Source organism: Achroia grisella, unplaced genomic scaffold (assembly GCF_030625045.1).
Source record: "Achroia grisella isolate CSIRO2021 unplaced genomic scaffold, CSIRO_AGI_Agris_v1 utg869, whole genome shotgun sequence".
Classification (NCBI taxonomy): Eukaryota; Metazoa; Arthropoda; class Insecta; order Lepidoptera; family Pyralidae; genus Achroia; species Achroia grisella.
This window is the reverse complement of record NW_026713049.1, coordinates 2,294,470-2,314,272: the sequence shown is the minus strand read 5'-3', so window position 1 is coordinate 2,314,272 and position 19,803 is coordinate 2,294,470. Positions and strand designations below refer to the sequence as shown.

Genomic DNA, 19,803 nt, shown 5'->3' with positions numbered 1-19,803 from the left:
CATATATTTCCGATAATAGTCGGACGGCCCGTGCCAATAACATCGTTCATGCATTAAATATTAGTTGCTGACCCCGCCCGCCCGGGGGGAAAGGTGATTGTTAGTAATGTGGACTGATGATTCTGTTGCTAGAAATGCATCAGTCAGGTTCACCTCCACGCTTCCCCTGGTAACCATCGCTATAAATTCTTGGTGAATTTGTCACGAAGGGCTAACTGACCTGACCTCATGCTCATCTTATCATCCTCCAGTGGTGCCCCGCCAGCGTAAACCGTTAGCGCAGGCGGGTGCACCATTCCATAAAAAACAACCCGCTCGCCCGCTGTTTACAAATTAAAATGTATGTATTGATATCAGTTGTCTAGTATCCATAATATAGGCTGTGCTTAGCTAGATGGTGCTGTGTAATACAGAGTGATTATTGTTATTATGTTTTTTTTTTCTATGCAGTTTATATGTATAGGCAATATATAAGGTTATACAACCTCCATATGCCTCTAGTCTGGGTATAAACACACAGGGTGTATACAAATTCATACGATGTCATTTTTTTGATCAGGTTACTAAGATATAATCTTTAGGTAAACATATTATCTGTTTTGGGTTTTGTTTATACAATACATGTGTTTCAAATTACAGCACGGTAATTCCAATGTATTTAGTTGTATTAGGTAAATATGTAGGTACATTATTGAGGTGTCATTTGGTGTCACTTCAGCCCCGGATCTAGAGGGGGTCAACATGGTTCATGTCCCGGTCGGCAGAGTTCTGGGGGCGGCAAATTCAAACTTAGATAAATACACGATTCATCTTAAGGCACCTTTGATAACTTCTCCACTGAGACGTCAAGTAAATTATTGTTCGCAGAGCGTATACACATGTTTAATCGCTGTAAATTTACATAAAACAATGTAAATTTACAGCGATACTAATTCGCCATAGTAATAGGTTTATTGTGAAAAATGTTGGCTGGAGGTGGAGGGCATTTTATAGTTGTTTGCAGTGTGCTACAAGTAAAGGAGTCATGTAGATTGTGATGATGTACTTTAGACTGGAGTTAAATCTAATTAATGTGAGATGTATTTCTGTACGTACGAGACGTACAGAAATGTAAGGATGCCGAGTGTTACAGAAATATTATAAGTTTACAAGTGTAGGCACAGAAATATTGCAAAGTATTTGAACTTATATTTTTGTTTATTTCAGAATAATTAAAACCTATCGTCTAGAACGCTAACAAGAGCAAAATGAGGAAAGGTGAGTCGATAATTAAAAATTACTTTAAAATAACTTAATAATAAAGAACAAACTGGGACGCAAAGTGAAAGGCAAAATCATTATTGCCTATATTTTGGTCAATTTTGTACGTCAACATTTTTAACTCAAATCACACTGCAACATGTAAGTCATGTGGCCTGCAGACATGGGTACTTTAAATAAGGCTTCTTTTTAATGTGCGGAAAATCGATGATGGAACCTGCTCGTCTCAAGGGTTGGATGAGTGGGTACTGTCGCCCGACCGTATCCGTACTGTCCTGCTTAATTACACATTTGCAGAATAATTGCGTGACCCAATAGTGTTTAAGTATCTACTGCAGTAAGCCGAATTAAAGTCGTTTCATATGTACCCAAAGCCTCTCATGCAACTAGAATATCAATCAAATATGTACTATTACTATATTTTTAATAGACTTCAAAAATATTTTATCAACCAACACGGGGATGTTCCTCATTTCACATCTTTCTTTTGGAAACCGTTCTTCAATTAATTAGATTTAATTTTTCAGGATATATAATACTTATTTTGATCGTCGTGATGATGGCTTCATCCGGTCTCTGCTACTGCCCTCTTGACAAGATGTACAACACTGGTAACTGTAGTTATCGGTTTTATTGTATAGGCACAATCCGAGATATAGCTCTACCAGAACATTGTCAGGGCTCCACCAATTACCATGTTAAAGTAGAAGTGTATCTCTCCGAAGCTGTTATTGAGATCAATAATAATATGGATACAAGGTTTTTGTATTCAATTACAAACTTTAGGGCATCCGGTGTATGGCCAAATACTAGCCTTCCACTTTTACAATATATGCCGCAGCTGCAAACACTTCATCTTGTTGGTAATCAAATAGAAAAGATTAATGACGATCCGTTCTATACTCTCAGTCAACTGCAAAAACTCGATTTGTCTCACAATCGCTTAACTGATATCGAAGGTCTTTTTGAATTCGAAATATTACCAAACAGGATGAAGCATCTTAATCTAGCACACAATGCTATTCAACAAATACCTTACGGGGCGTTTGAAGATTTAACATCATTGATAGAATTAGATCTTTCCCATAATAGTATATCAAATTTAGACGAAAACTCTTTTGACAATTTGACAAACTTGGAAACTTTGCGTTTAAATAATAACAATATAAAACATCAAATTGGTGCTTTAAATGCTTTGGTTAATTTAACAAATTTATATTTGAATGGAAACGAGATAGAAAATATTGATGACGATTCTTTAGAACTATTAAAACATTTGGTAATTTTCGATATCTCACGGAATAAACTAGATATTCTAACACCGGAAATGTTTTTGAGACATTGGCAACACTTCGTAGAGCATTCTATTTGTGAAATTATACTTTCTGAAAATCAGTTAAAACATTTGCCTAACGCAACTTCTGTAGAGCTAATGGATCGATTTACTAGACATGATCATCATAAAAAGAAAATCGATGTTCTGACTAAATTAGATTTGTCCATGAATTCTATATCAACTATTGAGTTTAACGCATTCCAATATTTAGTTCGTTTGATATCTCTAAATTTGTCATATAATAAACTAACGATTTTTCGAATTAACGCAGATGAGCTAACTTACATTGAATATTTAAATTTGAGTAATAATTACATTACACAACTAAATTACGAATGTTTTCTATCAATGAACAAATTACAAAATTTAGATTTGTCATATAATTACATAGATTATATCCCTGATCTTATTTTTGTCAATAATTATCATTTGAAGCACATTAATATGACATTCAACGGGTTAAAAGTATTACAAAATTTTCACATAAAGATATTTCATTCTGAAGGAGGTATTTTTGATTTATCAAATAATGCTATTTCGATATTAAACTTGGCGCTAGGAGAAGGTACGGGTTTAAACAAGTTGATATTAAACTCCAATAATATATCAGATACTACTAATATAGACTTAAAGCACCAAGTTGATCTTAAGTACATTGACATGAGCAAAAATTATATACAGTATCTAAATTCATCATCATTATGCTTACCTATTAACATTACTTATTTGGATCTCAGTTTCAATGAAATTAGTAAAATAGCTCCTGCAACATTTAACAAATTTAAACAACTGAAAGTTTTACGACTGTCTCATAACGTCTTAAATGGGATTCAGTATGGAATGTTTCAAGGCCTGGAAGGTCTTCAAAATTTAAACATATCTTACAATGACATAGTATATTTGGATTCGAAAGTTTTTGTGGATTTGAAATCTCTTTATATTCTGTCTATTGAATATAATAGTATGATGTTATTAGACTATAAATGTTGGACTAGTCACAAATACGAGTTAAAAGTTTACATAGATGGCAACAAATTTACTTGTGAGTGGTTGGGAACAGCTTTGAATGATTATAATAATAATTTCTCCATGATGAGACCTCGCGTGCTAAATGCAGCAATGAGTGAACCTTCTTTGGAAGGCATACCATGTGTACAAAGTGAAATAGGAGAGATAGTACAGTTGAGTCCAACGTCTGGTGTATTGTCTGACTCTGACCGTTTGTTGGCAATAAATATAAAAATTTTGGAGGCAATCAAGAATCAGACATACGTTTTGAGAAAGTTTATGTGGCATTCCTTATATGCAGGATCTAAGAATATTTGAGCATCTATTATTTAAATATTATGTTTAATTTGTTTTGTTTTTACATATTTTCTTTTATTTTATTAGGTTTACACTAACATAATTATTTTGTGTTGGTTTACCTTGTTGACTTATTACACGTAGTAATTAATTTTCATATTTATGCCAAATAAGAATTGAAAAAACATTTTATGTGGTTAGTTTTATTGTCACGGTTAATTTAGTTTTATATTACTTATTTAGTACTGACTGCCATTATCTTACATTTCTAAGTTTTATTTTGCATGTAGTGGTGTTATAATCAATAGTTAATAATGTTATCGGTATATGTTTCTAATTAGATTCTAAAAGTTAGGGATTCTATTCCGAAATTACAGCTCTAAACATCTGAATCAGAATGACACTTTAGCGAATATTGCTTTGCTGTATCAGACTGAGATGTTATAGAATTTATAAGATTAGTATAAATTATATTGCTTATGTCTATACGACGAATAGCAATACTTTGCAATCTTCTCATTTATTTGTAGTCAAATCCAGTGTAATTACAATTATAATAATTTATAATACGACTATTTACAATAGCATATTACTATTTTTTAATAATCGTATTATATAATTTGGTATATTTACTCATGTTTTTTTAATTATATAGAAAAAAATATTCTGCTAATTGAGTATTGTGTGTAGTGACATTTATGTTTAGTTTAATATTGTATAATTATAAAGGATCTTAACTGTATCTGTTGTAAGTAAATTCATAGATATTAAGTATATTTGGAATGAAAATATTCCAATTGCTTGTGTACTATTAAAATAGTATAATCTTTGCTACTTATGAAATTGGAATATTTTATCCAGGACAATTATAACAATGACAGTCTGTGTCACTTGTCGTGCTCGTCATGCGGTTGAAATGTGATCATTAGATTTAGTTGCTTTTACTTAATTTTCAATATAATACAAACTATCTAATATTTTTTATTTTATTAACACCTTTTTCCGCCATTATTTAAAGTGATTTATGCGTACACAGTTTTGGCATCACCGCTGGGCAGAGTCTACTTAGGTGCTCATTGATCACACTAACACACAAAAGTGAGCAGAGCTCATACTATGTAAATCTAAGATATGAAATTCTCATGTGGCAATGTTTGTTACCAAATTCCTCTGAAATGGTTTCACCGATTTTTATGTTTTTTTTTGTGCATATTGGGTAGATATGGGAAACTATTTTTCCTACCCTTAAATGGTAAGGGTGACCCACCCCTAAATTTGTAATTGATTGATAATATATTTTATTTTTATTTTACATATTATGAATGCATTAAAAAATAAATGCAATTTCAATTTTTTCCCTTCTACCGTCAACCCCTATTTTTTACTAGAATATTAATTTATATGGTAAAATATGTTTGTCGGGACAAGTAGTATTACATATATATTAAAATTAAAGAGTGAATAAGTGAAAAATGTAAGAAAGAGAGACGAGAAAAACTAAATGTACTTAATAACTAATAGACATCTTTTATCATTTTCTAACAATTTTATTATTCAATCAATCAATCTCTTTATTCAACGATGGTAAGTGAATTCAAGTCCATGTTTCTATATATTTTGCCTAAATGGTAGTGTCTACAGTCCATTCAACCTAAGTGATCTCGGAAAGTGCGGTTTCAGAGGAGCTTCCTCCTCGGCAGGTAGTACATTCCACAATCTATGTAAGTGTAGGCGACTTACATAGATTGTGGAATGTACTACCTGCCGAGGTTTTTCCGAGAGACTACAGTATGGGGTTTTCAAGAAAGGTATATTAAGGTTCTTTAAGGGTCGGCATCCATAGGCTACGGCAACCATTTACCATCAAATAGGCAGTCTGCTTATTTCTTGTTAGAAATAAGCATCGTAGTATAAAAAAATTCTCGTATATCGTTATGGAAAAAGTGTTTGCCTTTCTAGAATCTCTTTTCACTAGATATCACTCTGTCTGTCTGTATACTGAAAACTACTAAAACGATTTAAATTATATTTCGTATACAGTCTTAATTGAGACCTTGAGAAAGGACATAAGCTACTTTTTAATGCAAAAAAGAGTTGTAATGGGGAGACGAAAGGTTGTATAGAAGTATCGTCAATTTAAAAGTTAGATGCTTGAAACTTATTTTATAGGCTATATATTGTGAATATGAACAAATATGACATTCAATGTTTGTATAAATTTCACCCTTAAGGTGGTAAAATAAAATAGAGCATGAAAGTGTAGCGCAGTGGTTATCACCTCACCACTGTAGCGTTATATATTATGTGATGAGATGTCGCAATATAATATATTTATTTATTGTAATATGTAGGTAGTGAGTATACCGGCGAAATAATTGTACTATTTATTGTACATTAGTAATTTTATTGGTTAGTGTGCTACATGGCTTATTAGGAACGCGTTCGTTCGACGCGGAGTCAGTACATAGACTAACTTTACACTCAACTTCAAATTCAAATTCAAATTCAAAAATCATTTATTCATGTAGGACATTTTAGCCGCTTATGAACGTCAAATTTTTACATTATAATTTTATTTTTTTCCCTACCGTCCAGTTCGGTATATAGATCCAATTGAGAAGAACTGGCAAGAAACTCAATTGAATTACTTTTTTTTTAAAGCCAGTTTATTTACAATGTATATTTATATAGGTGTCTATGTCTAACATTAAATGAAAATTCAGTGCATGAACAACTATTGCCATGCACACTCGTCATTCAAGTAATCGTTTAGTGAGTAATAGGCTTTGCTCAGTAAATATGATTTAACAGATGTTTTGAATTTATTTAAGGGTAATTCCAACATATCCTTTGGTATCTTATTGTAAATTTTTATACCTATTCCCATAAAAAACCTATTAACTTTTTCTAAACGATACTTGGGGACAGCAAGTTTGTCTTTAAATCTTGTATTAATATTATGAATATTGCTGTTTTTTGGAAATAAGTCAAGATTTTTATGAACATATAGGATATTTGAATATATAAATTGAGAAGCAACGGTGAGAATATTTGCCTCTTTGAATTTCTCTCTTAATGAGTCACGACTCTTCATACAGTAGATCGCTGTACTTCAATTTAATGTGGAGACGTAAACTAATGGAAGGGTCTCAAGTGTTGACAGAAATATTACAAGTATAGGCACAAAATTTTGTATGGAATGTCGTCATTTTTGAAGCTGTATCTATGAAACTTTTATCTTTAGCATTTAATTTTTATAATTAGCATTAACAATTAAAGATGCTCCAAGGACAGGATTCTACAAAGATGATGTCGCGGGCGCAGCTAGTAGTAACGTAATATAAACTAATAACGTAAGATTATAACGCAGCGAAAACTTACTTAGTACACTGCCATATAATCATTGGTGACGACGGTGATTTGGTGGAGAAAATTAGCTTTCTTGATCGCATTGCCTTGTCGGGCAAAAAATAATAAGTAAAATTTGAACAAGAGGCGATCAAGATAATCTAGAACACTCCCAGTTACTGTTGCGTTATCGCTAACGATTTTGGAGCCGTGTGTACACACTTTATCTCTACTAATACTGAGCCCATTCTATACTTAACGGACAGACAATGATAAAAATATTATATATAAATGTCGATATCATATTGCGTCCTGTCAGTACAATTGATAAAGTTACAACCAACTATTTCTTTATAATAAGACATGGTTCCGTACAATAGTTTTCTGAATATATAAATTAAAACAGCATCTATTGTCACTCATTCATCAATCAAATCAAAACTCGGTGTGCTGTTTGCATCTGACTGGATGTTTTATATGTATTTATAAAATATATTTTGTATATATTTAAGTAATCAGTTGTCCACTATACTTATACAAATTATTTTTTATAAGTACATAGAAAACAACCAGTTTTATTTTCACACAAGCTCTGCTTATCTTCGGACTAGATGGCGTTAAGCTAATAATGTATACTAAACGTATATCTGTCTGTATATATACACTTTCAAGACTAAGTACACAGATGGATCTTAATGAAGATGGACAAATATGTATATGAGTTACATTTATCTTATTATTATTAATATTATATGTAAATGCGAAAGTTACAAACTTTCGCATTAAAATTAAGGATGTTTGTTACTCTTTCATGTAAAAACTACTGAACGGATTTTGATGAAACTTTGCAGTAATATGGCGTATGCATCAGAATAACAGATAGGCTATATTTTATATTGAAATTTAACGCAGGTGAAACCGCGGGACGCAGCTAGTAATATTATAAATTCGAAAGTTTGTGAGTTTGAATGTTGGTTACTTTTTCGCGCAAAAAGTACTGAACGGATTTTGATGAATAACGTATAGTCTATATTTTTTATTAATATTTATGTTTTGAAATTTAATGGCGCAGCTAGTGTCAAGTAAAGCAGACTAATTCGCGGGTAACTGTTAGTGTTAATATATTAATTAAACTTCGTCTAATTATTACACCGCGTACTCCTAATTTAATATATAACATTTGGAAATATATACCTATACATTACTGGCCACACATAACTGCGACTGCCACTAGGAAGGAAGTCTATTGTTTGATTCACTAATAAATATGGATAAATGAAAAACGTATTATATGTTATAGACCAAATATTATTTGAATCTTATTTTTACTATTTAACTATAACACGTGGAATTGCCTGCGTTAACGGTGATAAACGTAAACAAGTAAGTACTAGATGAATTAAGATTTCTTTAAATGCATTTGTAAAAATTTGCATACGTGTCACTTTTTTTTACTTGGGGAAAACCCGCATGGAGATTCTTCAATTCCCCCGGAGGAGGCAAGCGGGTACTATGATACTTCTATTCACTAAAAACTCAAAGATGTCCCTCATCGAACGCCACAGTCCCCGAGTTAGGGGATCGATGTCAGTCCCCAGTGGGCCCCATCTCTGCGAGCTTACTTATGAAACCCACTACTTTCCCCTTCATCAGGAAGGCGGGTATATACGCGTGACTGCTTCGGACCGGGCCGCCCCTACATCATACTGATGTAGGGGCGGCCCGGTAGTAATCTAGGGGCGACTTTGTTTGCCGCCCCTGTCACTTCTATCAGTACGAGTGGAGCAGATGGGCATCCCCTCCTGATTTTCGCTCCTTCACCCTGGAGCCTGTGGGGTGGGCTTCCCTAAGTCAGTCTCACCTATTACAACTTGATAGCAGGTAGCTTTATATGATATGTTTCGATTGAAGAGTGATAAAGCAGTGAAATTATAGGATAAGAGGAAAGAAAACGCATTAATATTAGCACGGGTGTGATGGCGTGATATCCGTAATACTGTTCGTGTATGTAGCGACATGTCAATGTCATGTCAAATAAAATTAAAAATAATAATATATATATTATAAATAGAAAAATTCATATGATATCTTAATATCATATGAATTTTTCTTCTAAACAATATTTTAAAATATTTAATTTAATAGTTTATATATGAACTAGCCGTTAAGCGCGACTTAGTTTTTTTATTATAGATAAAAGATCGCCTCTATTCATACTCGTTACTTATCTGTATCTTAACTTAAAATTTTATTTAAATTCGTTTATATTTTATTTATTTATTAATCTAAAAACAACACAATCCGAAAATGAACACAATATATGTTAAAAGAAAAATATAGCCCAGGTTCGAACCCCAAACGGGATCCGTCAGGCAGGAGTTGGCCTTCAGCCGCTCCGTAAGTACTTCTGCGAGTTTGGAGTCTTTGCACTCGGCCCCTACCATTCGATGAAGATGTAAATGTGAGCTGCGGCCAACATCATTAAAATAGTTCGAAAAATAAAACAAAAATAAAAAAGAAACATAAAGTAAATTATTTAACTTAAAAAAATTAATTTAAATTATTTAACTTTTTTTTTATTAATTTATTTCAGGCTTAATAACCCATATTATAATTACCTTATAGACTAAAATACACATGAAATAATAATAAAATATAAATATAAATTGTCTCTATGGTCGCTGCACTAACGACGGCAATCTGCCACAGTAGAGCTGATACACCCTTTCCGCCAGAAGCTCTCTTTCATGAAGGTGGGCAGCATGATACGTGGGGACTTGGGCTACAAATGCCTTGAAACTTGCGTTGTGACTCGACTCCAGCTTCGTCACCCTCATAATGTATTTTAAAAGAACTTAAACCAAAAAAGTTATAAACTAATAGATCTCTCTTATAAATCCAGATTTATAATTCTAGTATTATTATGTAATTTCTATAAAGGCATATGTATTTTACTGCGACAACATCTGCTTAGAACATCAAGAAGACTCCAAGAATATAATTAAAAATGTATTTGTAATATTGTCTATTGTTTCAGTTTATAATATAAAACACAGTACATTAATTCTATGTCTACAGGATATTGATATGGGTCCATTCCTCGGTAAGTATGGCAACAATTTTTATAATTAGTATTCTGTTGTCTATGCTTACTTTGACACTAGATGGCGCTGCGTTCATTAATGTCCAGGGTGTATTTATTTGTTTCTTAGTTGTTCATACATTTTTTTTCTCCCCTTTCAACCCTTTTTTCTTTATTTATATTTAATCAATAGCATAAAAAATGTTTCAAGCTTCTAGCTTTAGAAATGACTATATTTGCATACAAACTTTCATCACTCCTTTCAACCCCTTACGGGTTGTTGGGTTGTTTTCTTCATTATTTATATTTAATTTTGTATTGACCAATATTTTATTGCATACTACGAATAAAATTAACTCAATTAAGAGTACACAAATATATTATATATGTATGTATGTTTGATTACAGTAAACTAAAATAATTTGTAGTTTTAGAGTCAGAGCATAAATTATATGTGTATATTATTAGAGTCTCTTAAAAAGTAATAATATTTTCTGTAGCATGTCAGTGATGACTAAACTGACTTTTTAAGAGACTCTAACATCATTCTTAGATAGTATTAAGCAACATCAAATAGAGGTTGCTTAATTGATTAAGCAAACTCGTAATATCAGTTTATTCAAAAACACTCATATTAAAATAACAAAATTTAAAATGTTCTGGTCGCGGAGTGTAGTTGTATTTTATTGTTCCTTTCCTTTTTATTAAAACTTACATTTACTCATTTTTAATTTTATTATTATCTTACCACAATACATATCTAGTTATTAATTTTAAAAACATTCACGTGTAATAAAATATGTCTCTTAAATTTTTTGGATACTTTGTTATTTATTTATTTTCTATTATTACATTATTATTACATTCAAATTCGCGGTTTTCGCTGAAAATTGAACGATTCTTCACGCTGAGGTATAAGTAATTTTGAATTGCAGCACACACATGCAGGTTTATCCGTATTGAATATTTTATTCTAAATCTTCTGTAATATACATAGTTTGTAACTGAACCTTTATGTGTGTTCCTACTGAAGATGTAATAAAATTCTAATCTAGGTACATATATATCTAAGCACTTTACTAGAAACTGCTTGTTTGCTTTAATGTTCATTATTCATTGTTTAATTGTGTATTACAGGTATCCCGTTTTTATTAATAACGTTTCCATACGTGCTTTCAATAACATGGCCTCGAAATGGATGTACAGGTGATTATAATGCCGCAAACTGTCAAATAAATGTTTATTGTGTGAATAATCTAAATTATTTGGATAGTTTTATCCATACAAAAGAAGATTTAGTTACAAATATAGATCATCGATATAATAATTGTTCAAATAATAATTATTTTTATTCACCTAATTACGGCACAATTTTATCTAAAATATCTCTTACATATCGATATAATTTAGAAGATTCTATACATACTATTCCACTACCGGATTATGCTTATCAAATGGCAATTTCTACTTTTGATGTTAGTAGTAACAGACTGAGTATTTGTCCCAATGTCATGAGAATGGACAATTTGATATATCTGAATATGTCAATGAACAGTATTAGTGTAGCAAAGTTTTCTAATGTTGTAGAACTACCACTTTTGAGAGAAATAGATTTGTCGAACAATATTATTAAAACTATAAAAGTCAATGATGAGAATGAGTTCCCATATAAAAACCTAACCAAATTAAATTTATCTCATAATTTATTAACAACAATACCAGATGCTATTTTTGATACATTTAGTAAGCTCACTTCATTGGACTTGTCATTCAATTTCATATTGTTCTTGGGTATTGGGACCTTTGAAGGTATAAAACGCCTGATTCATTTGGATATTTCGCATAATAAGATAGTTGATATTAATTCCTCTCTGTTCAGATTTACTGATCTGGAAACGTTTAATATTAGTCATAACCAAATTCGCACAATAGATGCGACAGACTTTGCAATGCTAAAAAAGTTAGAATCTGTGGATTTCAGTTACAACAACATTGTTAACTTAGAAAAAACAATATTTTACAATATGATTTTACTAAAAACTGTTAACTTAAATAATAATGAAATATATTCAATAGACCGTGACGCATTTTTTAATAATACTTATTTGACAAAGATTGATATTTCTAATAATAAACTTAAAATATTACCAAAGGATTTATTTAAAGATAAAAATCTTATTGTCTTTTCTATAACAGGCAATACCTTAGAGGGTCCTATCGTAAAAGGTTTATTTCAAGGTTTGAGATTTGTTTTAAAGTTAGATTTGAGCAACCAGTGCGTAACTTCTATTGAAGATTATACCTTCTTTGGTCTCGAAAGAATACAAGAACTTTTCATAAATAATAATGACATTGGATCGTTATCTAAAAATAGTTTTAAATCACTCCAAAGTTTAGTACATTTGGATTTATCTAATAACAGAATTACCAGCATTGATTTCGATAAAGAAGATTTAGTTAGTCTTCGTTCTTTCTTTTTACGTAATAATTTTCTAACTCAAATAAAATATGAATATTATAATCATTTAAACTCGCTTAGATTTTTGGATCTATCTTACAATAATATATCGTCTTTGGAATCTAAAGCATTTAAGTCACTACGCGATTTAATAATTTTCCAAATTTATAATAATCCTCTCAGTGGTGCGTTACAGGAAGGTACATTTGATGGGTTGAATGCTTTGCCATCTTTAGATATATCCAAAACGCATTTAACAATTATTAATAATAATTCGTTCAGCGGAATGTCACAATTAAAATATTTCAATATTTCTCATAGTAATTTAACTGTAGTGCAATACAATGCTTTTTCGCATACGGGCTCTATAAAGTCGTTAGATCTTTCTTATAATGCAATAACAACATTTTCTATAAACTGCACAGAAATGAAGAATTTGCATACTTTGTTACTTAACAATAATAGAATTAAGTCTATTTATGCCAACTATTTTCATGGATTTGATGGTCTGAAGAATATAAATTTAGCAAATAACAATATTCAAAAGATCGAAAGCGATACATTTTTTGGTCAACCAAACTTAATAAGTTTAGATTTATCATATAATTCAAAATTGAATACAAATATATCACAGTTTGTTAACAATAAACATATACATGATTTAATATTGTCTGGAATTCGTACAAATATTGTATTCACAAATGTAAAAAAATCCCTTACATTGTCAAGATTAGATATAGCGCAATCAAATATAGAAAATGTAACTAAATTAAACCTGCAGGTAATGCCACATATTAAATATTTAAATTTAAAAGATAATAAAATACAAAAGTTAGTATCAGGTGCGTTTTTCAAATTATACGATTTAATCAATTTAGATTTGAGTTATAATTTAATCACGAATGTACAGGCTGGTTCTTTTAAGGATAATAATCAACTTCAGTGTCTTAATATTTCACACAATTCATTAACTGCAATCACATATGGAATATTACGAGGATTGAATTCCTTGCAGATATTAGATATGTCATATAATTTTATTGACGATATGGACAGCGAACGATTTTACGAAGCTGAAAATTTGAAAGAGTTAATATTGGACCATAATAACATATATACAATTTCGGCGGAAGAATTTGTGGGGACCAATTTAGAAGTTCTTAGTATAGGCGATAATCCATTGCCATGTGATATAATTGTGAACTTGAAGAAGAGTGTTACATCTTTTAATATAACTTCTATTCGATTTGATATACATAACGAAAATTCTCATGGTATTACTTGTAAAAAAAACAGAGCGATTACACAAGTTAATTCAGATCATACTAATGAAAGCAAATCATTAGAAAACGAAAAAGTTTTGTTCGATATAAGAGATATTATGATGAAGTTGGCTAAAGAATATAATACTTATAATTCAGTAGAGAATAAAGACACTGAATACTGGAAAATTATTAAAGACAACATCGAAAAGTCAAGTAATACTCTTGACAAAAGCCTCGCAATAATAATGAATCAGTCATTAGCAATATCAATCGAAAGTATTAAAACTAATATTCTGTTACAGAAAATTTTAAAAACAATGGTTTTTAATAATACCTTACAGATACCTCAGACATCTCTCTCAAAAGATAATGCAACATATGAAAACTTGGTAACTTACATAAATAAAATGAAACAAGACATAGGAAGTGTAATATCCGTAGAAAAACAAAATGTACTTGACGAATTGGAAAGCAAAATATCTTACCTTAATTCGCGTGTTAAGTCTGTGGAATCTTTACTTGCATCGACAAAGCAACAGAGTAGTGAAAAATTAATTGCTAATAAAGATCCAACTGAATCCACTCATCAGTCATGGTTTATTGAGACTTGTGTTGCTTTGATATTAATCATTATAGTTATTTATATTTTGTACAAATTCTATAAGTCTAATATGTTTATGAAGTCTAGAAGAACTTACAGTTCACGTGAATTACCGGGTTCCATGGAAAGCCCAAATTTGTAATTATATATTGCAATCTCTGGGATGGCCCCGATGGTCTAGTAGTTTAACAAATCCCCTTACTTCTGGTAGTATGATTGTTTGTATTAATCTGGGTCTTTTATATGCATTGCATATATGTATTTAGAAAAACAATGAATTTGAATATGTCTATCTTGTCCAGTGCACAAGCTTTGCTTAGCTAGAAACTATGTCTGTATTATCAAGGTTTATTATTATATTATTTTTATTTTTTCAATTGCGAGACAAGAGACATTTGGTTTAGTGCTGAATCATGGATGATGGCTCTATACCATAATATATAATTCTAAATAGATTCTTGGATCTGTTCGAGATAAATTACTGAATAATCAAAGATTTTAATTACCGTAATTAGTTCTTTTAGTTCGTACTAATTTAAGAATTTCATAAAAATATACAGAACTGATATGTAGAAATAAAATACAAAAATTGTTGCTTTTTATATTATTGCTTGTTTTTTCTGTCTGGTATTATAGTGACATAAAATAATTACAATATGGTTTGATTGGTATGGATTCTTTTGTATTCTTGAGGTATTTATAATAAGCCATAAAAAAGGGATTGGCCCACATGGTCTCTCTGTTACCTTGTTGATTTCTTACCGTACGATGTATGCCAATTACGATATATGTTAAAAAGTCCTCATAAAATAAATAACATTCTTTTTCCATTGGGCAGCTTAAACCCGTTGCATAAAAAACACTTTATTTTGTTCTTACTTTTACTATTAATTTTGAGTATGTATTAGTGTGTAATGTGGATTGTTGTAGTATTATGTCTTCACTTCATATTTTTGTTGTTATCTAACCAAGATAAGAATAAAAATATGAAATCTTTACAATATCGTCATATCGTTTATTTATTTAATCAGCCAAGTATTACCTATATTAAATGTGTATACATGTACGCAGCTTATTTCACTATTTTGGCAGTTTCAAAGAATGCATATATTATTATTTTTAAACTTTAGTGTTTAATATAAATTATATATATTATTAACCGTGTTTTAACACGAATAATTTTATGGCAAATAAAGGTATTTACCTCACTCGACGTTTCGAATAGGTTGTACTAGCCATGATCACGAGCTGTCTGGAGTAACAGCGATGCCAATGTAGACAGGTGACAGCAGTTTTTTCATCTACCGTCACTAGATTGTTCAACGAACATCGTGAGTACTGTGTGACGTGAACTTTCGTTGAATAATATAATCAGCTCGGGACCACGGCTAGTGCAACCTAGTCGAAACGTCGATAGCGGTAATTATTCGTGTTAAGACCCGGTTAATAATATAAATAATGCATATATTCTTTTAAATTATATGTATCCTAGATATGTACTATAATAACAATACTTTAATCGAATAGTCAGATAAGATGATCAGTGTAATTAATATTAATAATAAAATGATTGACTAATAACAGTTTTATGTCATTTATTTATTTCCACTTGTAATTTTCCATAGAGTGTTTTCGTTCTGATGTATAATGTATAAGAAAAATAAATCAAAGGTAAAATAAATTCAATTGAAGAATTCAGGAAGCGAGTAAATTTCATATTAATGTTAACGTAGATACGTAATGTATTCTACATTTAAATTGTATTTATAAATAATGAGAATTTCTAAAGGACTCGGTGGTGTAGCGGTTTAGCACGTTGCCTTAATTTGGATAGTTCTGGTTTCGTTTCATCGTACGGCACAAACATTAGTATTCATGATTATGATTGTTTGTATCGGTCTGGGTGTTTTCTGTGTATATTATGTATGTTACTGGTTTAAATTTGACACGATCATTGTTTATACATATTATGTATCTATGTACTTACAAAAAAATATGTATTAATCCAGCTGTCCAGTGGATACTGTATAACACAAGCTCTGCTTAGTATGAAACCAGATAGCTCTATGTTTATACAATTTTCTTGAGATCTTATTACCACAGATAACATAATATTACGTATTATTACTAAACAAGCCTACCTGTACCCGCGGTTTTACCTGGGTTAAATTTCAATAAAAAATATAGCCTATGTGTTATTCTGATGCATAAGCTATATTACTGTATAGTTTCATAAAAATCGGTAAGCCGGACGAGTATGGTAACATTGTGACACGAGAATTTTATATATAAGACTATTATATATATCATAACCAGTATCTTATTATTTTCAATATGTCAAGTTTCAAATCGATAAACTCGAAAATGTGATATCCATATTATTATAAAAAAACAACAAATTGATACATAAACAGATAGAATATGTTTTATTTGTAACATACAGTAAAGAAAAGGCATAAACAATATATTAAAGAACTCATGTATAATTATAATAAGGCTGCCTCATTGCTGAAAGCAATGTTTTCAAGGCAATCTTAGTGAAACGGATTTAAATATCGAACAGGTAGGTAATATACAAACAGGAGAAAGCTAAAAAAGTAACAAATATATAATGATGATAAAGCAAGGTAATAGTGACGAACATAAAGGTTGCTTGTTGCCGTTTGGTATTTACAGTCCTTATGAAGATAACAACAGTGTATACTGCACATTACATTCAGTGTTATACTGCTGATAAAGCAGACTGTGGAATGAACATAAATACAACATAAGTATCATAAAACTATGAGGTAATTCCCCGGATAAGAGATATGCAACATTTGTGTCAAATAATAGAAATATAAATAGAAATAATCTTTATTCAAATAAACTTAATATAAGCACTTTTGAATAGTTAAGTTTTTTATTCTACCGCTTATTCGGAATGCAGATTCATCACAGGAGGAATAAGCAAGAAACTTGTGTGTTGCTCTTTTAAATAAATATTGATTTACTTATATTTAATTAACAACAAGGATTAGGCATGCGACAATCAACATAGAAACCGCTACGCACTTAATCCCTGTTCATAATAATATTGTTATTAATACGTTGTTCATAGTACATTATGTAGTGTGGTTGTACGAATTTCCTATATAAATGTAATTATAACCGTGTAAACCTGTACAATATTTGTTTAAAAAGAGCACTAGTTAGATCTGGTACCAATTTTTCTTTCAATCTTCTTTACTGAATTTGCACTCCGATCGTGGAGGAGGCTCCAAGTGGTACCATCAAGATCGCTTTAATAGAAATAATTTCTATTCTACTCCATGGAATTGATTGCTGAGGTACACAAAATAGCATCTGAAGTTATATATAGCATAGCAAACTGAGTTTCTTGAATTTAGTTACAATTTTTGTTAAAAATTGTTAAGAAAGGAAAATGACAGCTATAAAATGCATATAATGAACTTAAAAATGTAACACGAATGGTTGGTTATATCTGCATTCCGTCAGCTCAAAAGTGACCTTGATATGTACATAATTGGTCTCCTGCCTTATTGAAATTCTACCTTAAATGTTACCAAATCCCAAAATAATTTAGTAAGATTGGGAAAAGCCTCTGAAAAATCTTGCTATAGCAAGACACATATTGGCGGGATGCAACATGCTTCTGGATACGAGTCATTACTCTCGACGCCATGATAAAGTATTTCAAATTATACATTAAGCTGTAAGTCTTTCTGAAGCTAGAGGCCAAGAAGAATTGGCCACAAATAATAGACAAATTAACTTTATAACAGAAGGCACAACTCGGAACTCTAAGAATAAGCCTCAATCCTAGATATTCTACCTTACTTGACTATTTTAATGGACACGTACTAAAAGCGCCAGAGGATGTAGGTATCTTATCATTCAGAACATATAAATTAATATATTCGCACAAACTAAAAATTGTAATACTATTAGAGCTGAGGGAAACAAATATAACTAAAGACCATGCAGCAAAAACAAATGAATATTAGGAACTAACAAACGAATTTACGGAAAATGGCTATGTAGTTAATTTATATGCCGTCTAAGTGGGAGTGATAGGTATACCAGCGAAATCTCTCCATAATCTTCTAAAAGGTCTTGGCCTATCTAGAATTGCAGTAAGTTCTACAATAGAACGTGTATGCAAAGCAGCGGCAGGGAGAGAAACACGAGCGGTGAAGGCGAGTATTGACGTTCCTATGCAAGGAGGTTAAACCTATACCCGGGTCACAAGTCTCGGGAACTACTCGGAGTTTTCCTCTCTGCCACACGATGGATATGCCACCCGTACGGTGAATTCACGGAAAGCTAAGTATATCGTCTCCCTCTCTTATTTTAAACTGATTTTAATAAAGATCAATTCGACTGTATTTTTGTATGTCACATCAGAATTCAGTCCATGTCATCTGACTTTAATGATTTTTTTTATTTCACATCTGTTTATTTGTATATTCCTAATAAAGCTATCCACCTTCGATCGATTACGACGGCAAGAGTTGAGGTTAGAACTGCCAGCGGTGCCCTTAGACAAGTCGTTTCCGTAAATCCTTCCGCTAGTTTGGAGTCTCACCACCTACTGTTCGGGGAAGTTGTAAAGACCAGCTGCGGCCGAAAATTAGTGTTTCTAATTGTGATCTATATATATATAAATTAGAAACTATAGCATATATATATATTATTATTGCATTTAAAATTAATAATAAATGATAGATCTTGTTGACAGAAAGAAAAGAAGTTTTTATTTATTTTTATTACATTAATTAGAAAATCTTTCTCTGCACCACTCATGGTTGACTGGTAGATAACGCCGCATGGTGTTAAGTCCGCCATATGTACACATTGTTTTTGTGCATTAAAGTTAAAATAAAAAAATAAAAAATTAATTAATTTTATGCCTTTTATACAAAAAGAGGTTTCATGTGCTAACAATCACAATTAACATCTTAGGATTTAACTTTAGTAAGGGTTGTGTTACCTAAATAGAGGTAACCCTTTTTTAAGGTTTCTTAATATACCCTTCTTAAAAAAGGGTTACCTTAGGCCGGCAACGCGTACGTGATACCCCTGGTGTTTCAGGCGTTCAGAGGCTACGGTAATTACCATCAGATGGGCCGTATGCTTGTATGCCAC

At 31.2% G+C, this 19,803-nt stretch overlaps 2 protein-coding genes across 2 annotated transcripts; both read left to right on the top strand.

Annotated features, from left to right (window-relative positions):
• The first annotated feature begins 1,800 nt into the window (after window positions 1-1,800).
• On the top strand, window positions 1,801-4,830 carry LOC131852902 (toll-like receptor 3). The gene has a single exon (XM_059203648.1). It carries the CDS (start codon window positions 1,817-1,819, stop codon window positions 3,920-3,922), a length of 2,106 nt encoding a protein of 701 aa, XP_059059631.1. The 5' UTR covers window positions 1,801-1,816; the 3' UTR covers window positions 3,923-4,830.
• Window positions 4,831-8,481: 3,651 nt separating this feature from the next.
• On the top strand, window positions 8,482-16,230 carry LOC131852845 (toll-like receptor 3). The gene is made up of 3 exons (XM_059203578.1): window positions 8,482-8,632; window positions 10,287-10,352; window positions 11,469-16,230. Exons 2-3 carry the CDS (start codon window positions 10,337-10,339, stop codon window positions 14,795-14,797), a joined length of 3,345 nt encoding a protein of 1,114 aa, XP_059059561.1. The 5' UTR covers window positions 8,482-8,632; window positions 10,287-10,336; the 3' UTR covers window positions 14,798-16,230.
• Window positions 16,231-19,803: the final 3,573 nt, after the last annotated feature.

Coding starts and splice junctions, on each gene's coding strand:
- LOC131852902 (XM_059203648.1), top strand. CDS start 1,817: ATGATGGCTTCATCCGGTCTCTGCTACTGCCCTCTTGACAAGATGTAC.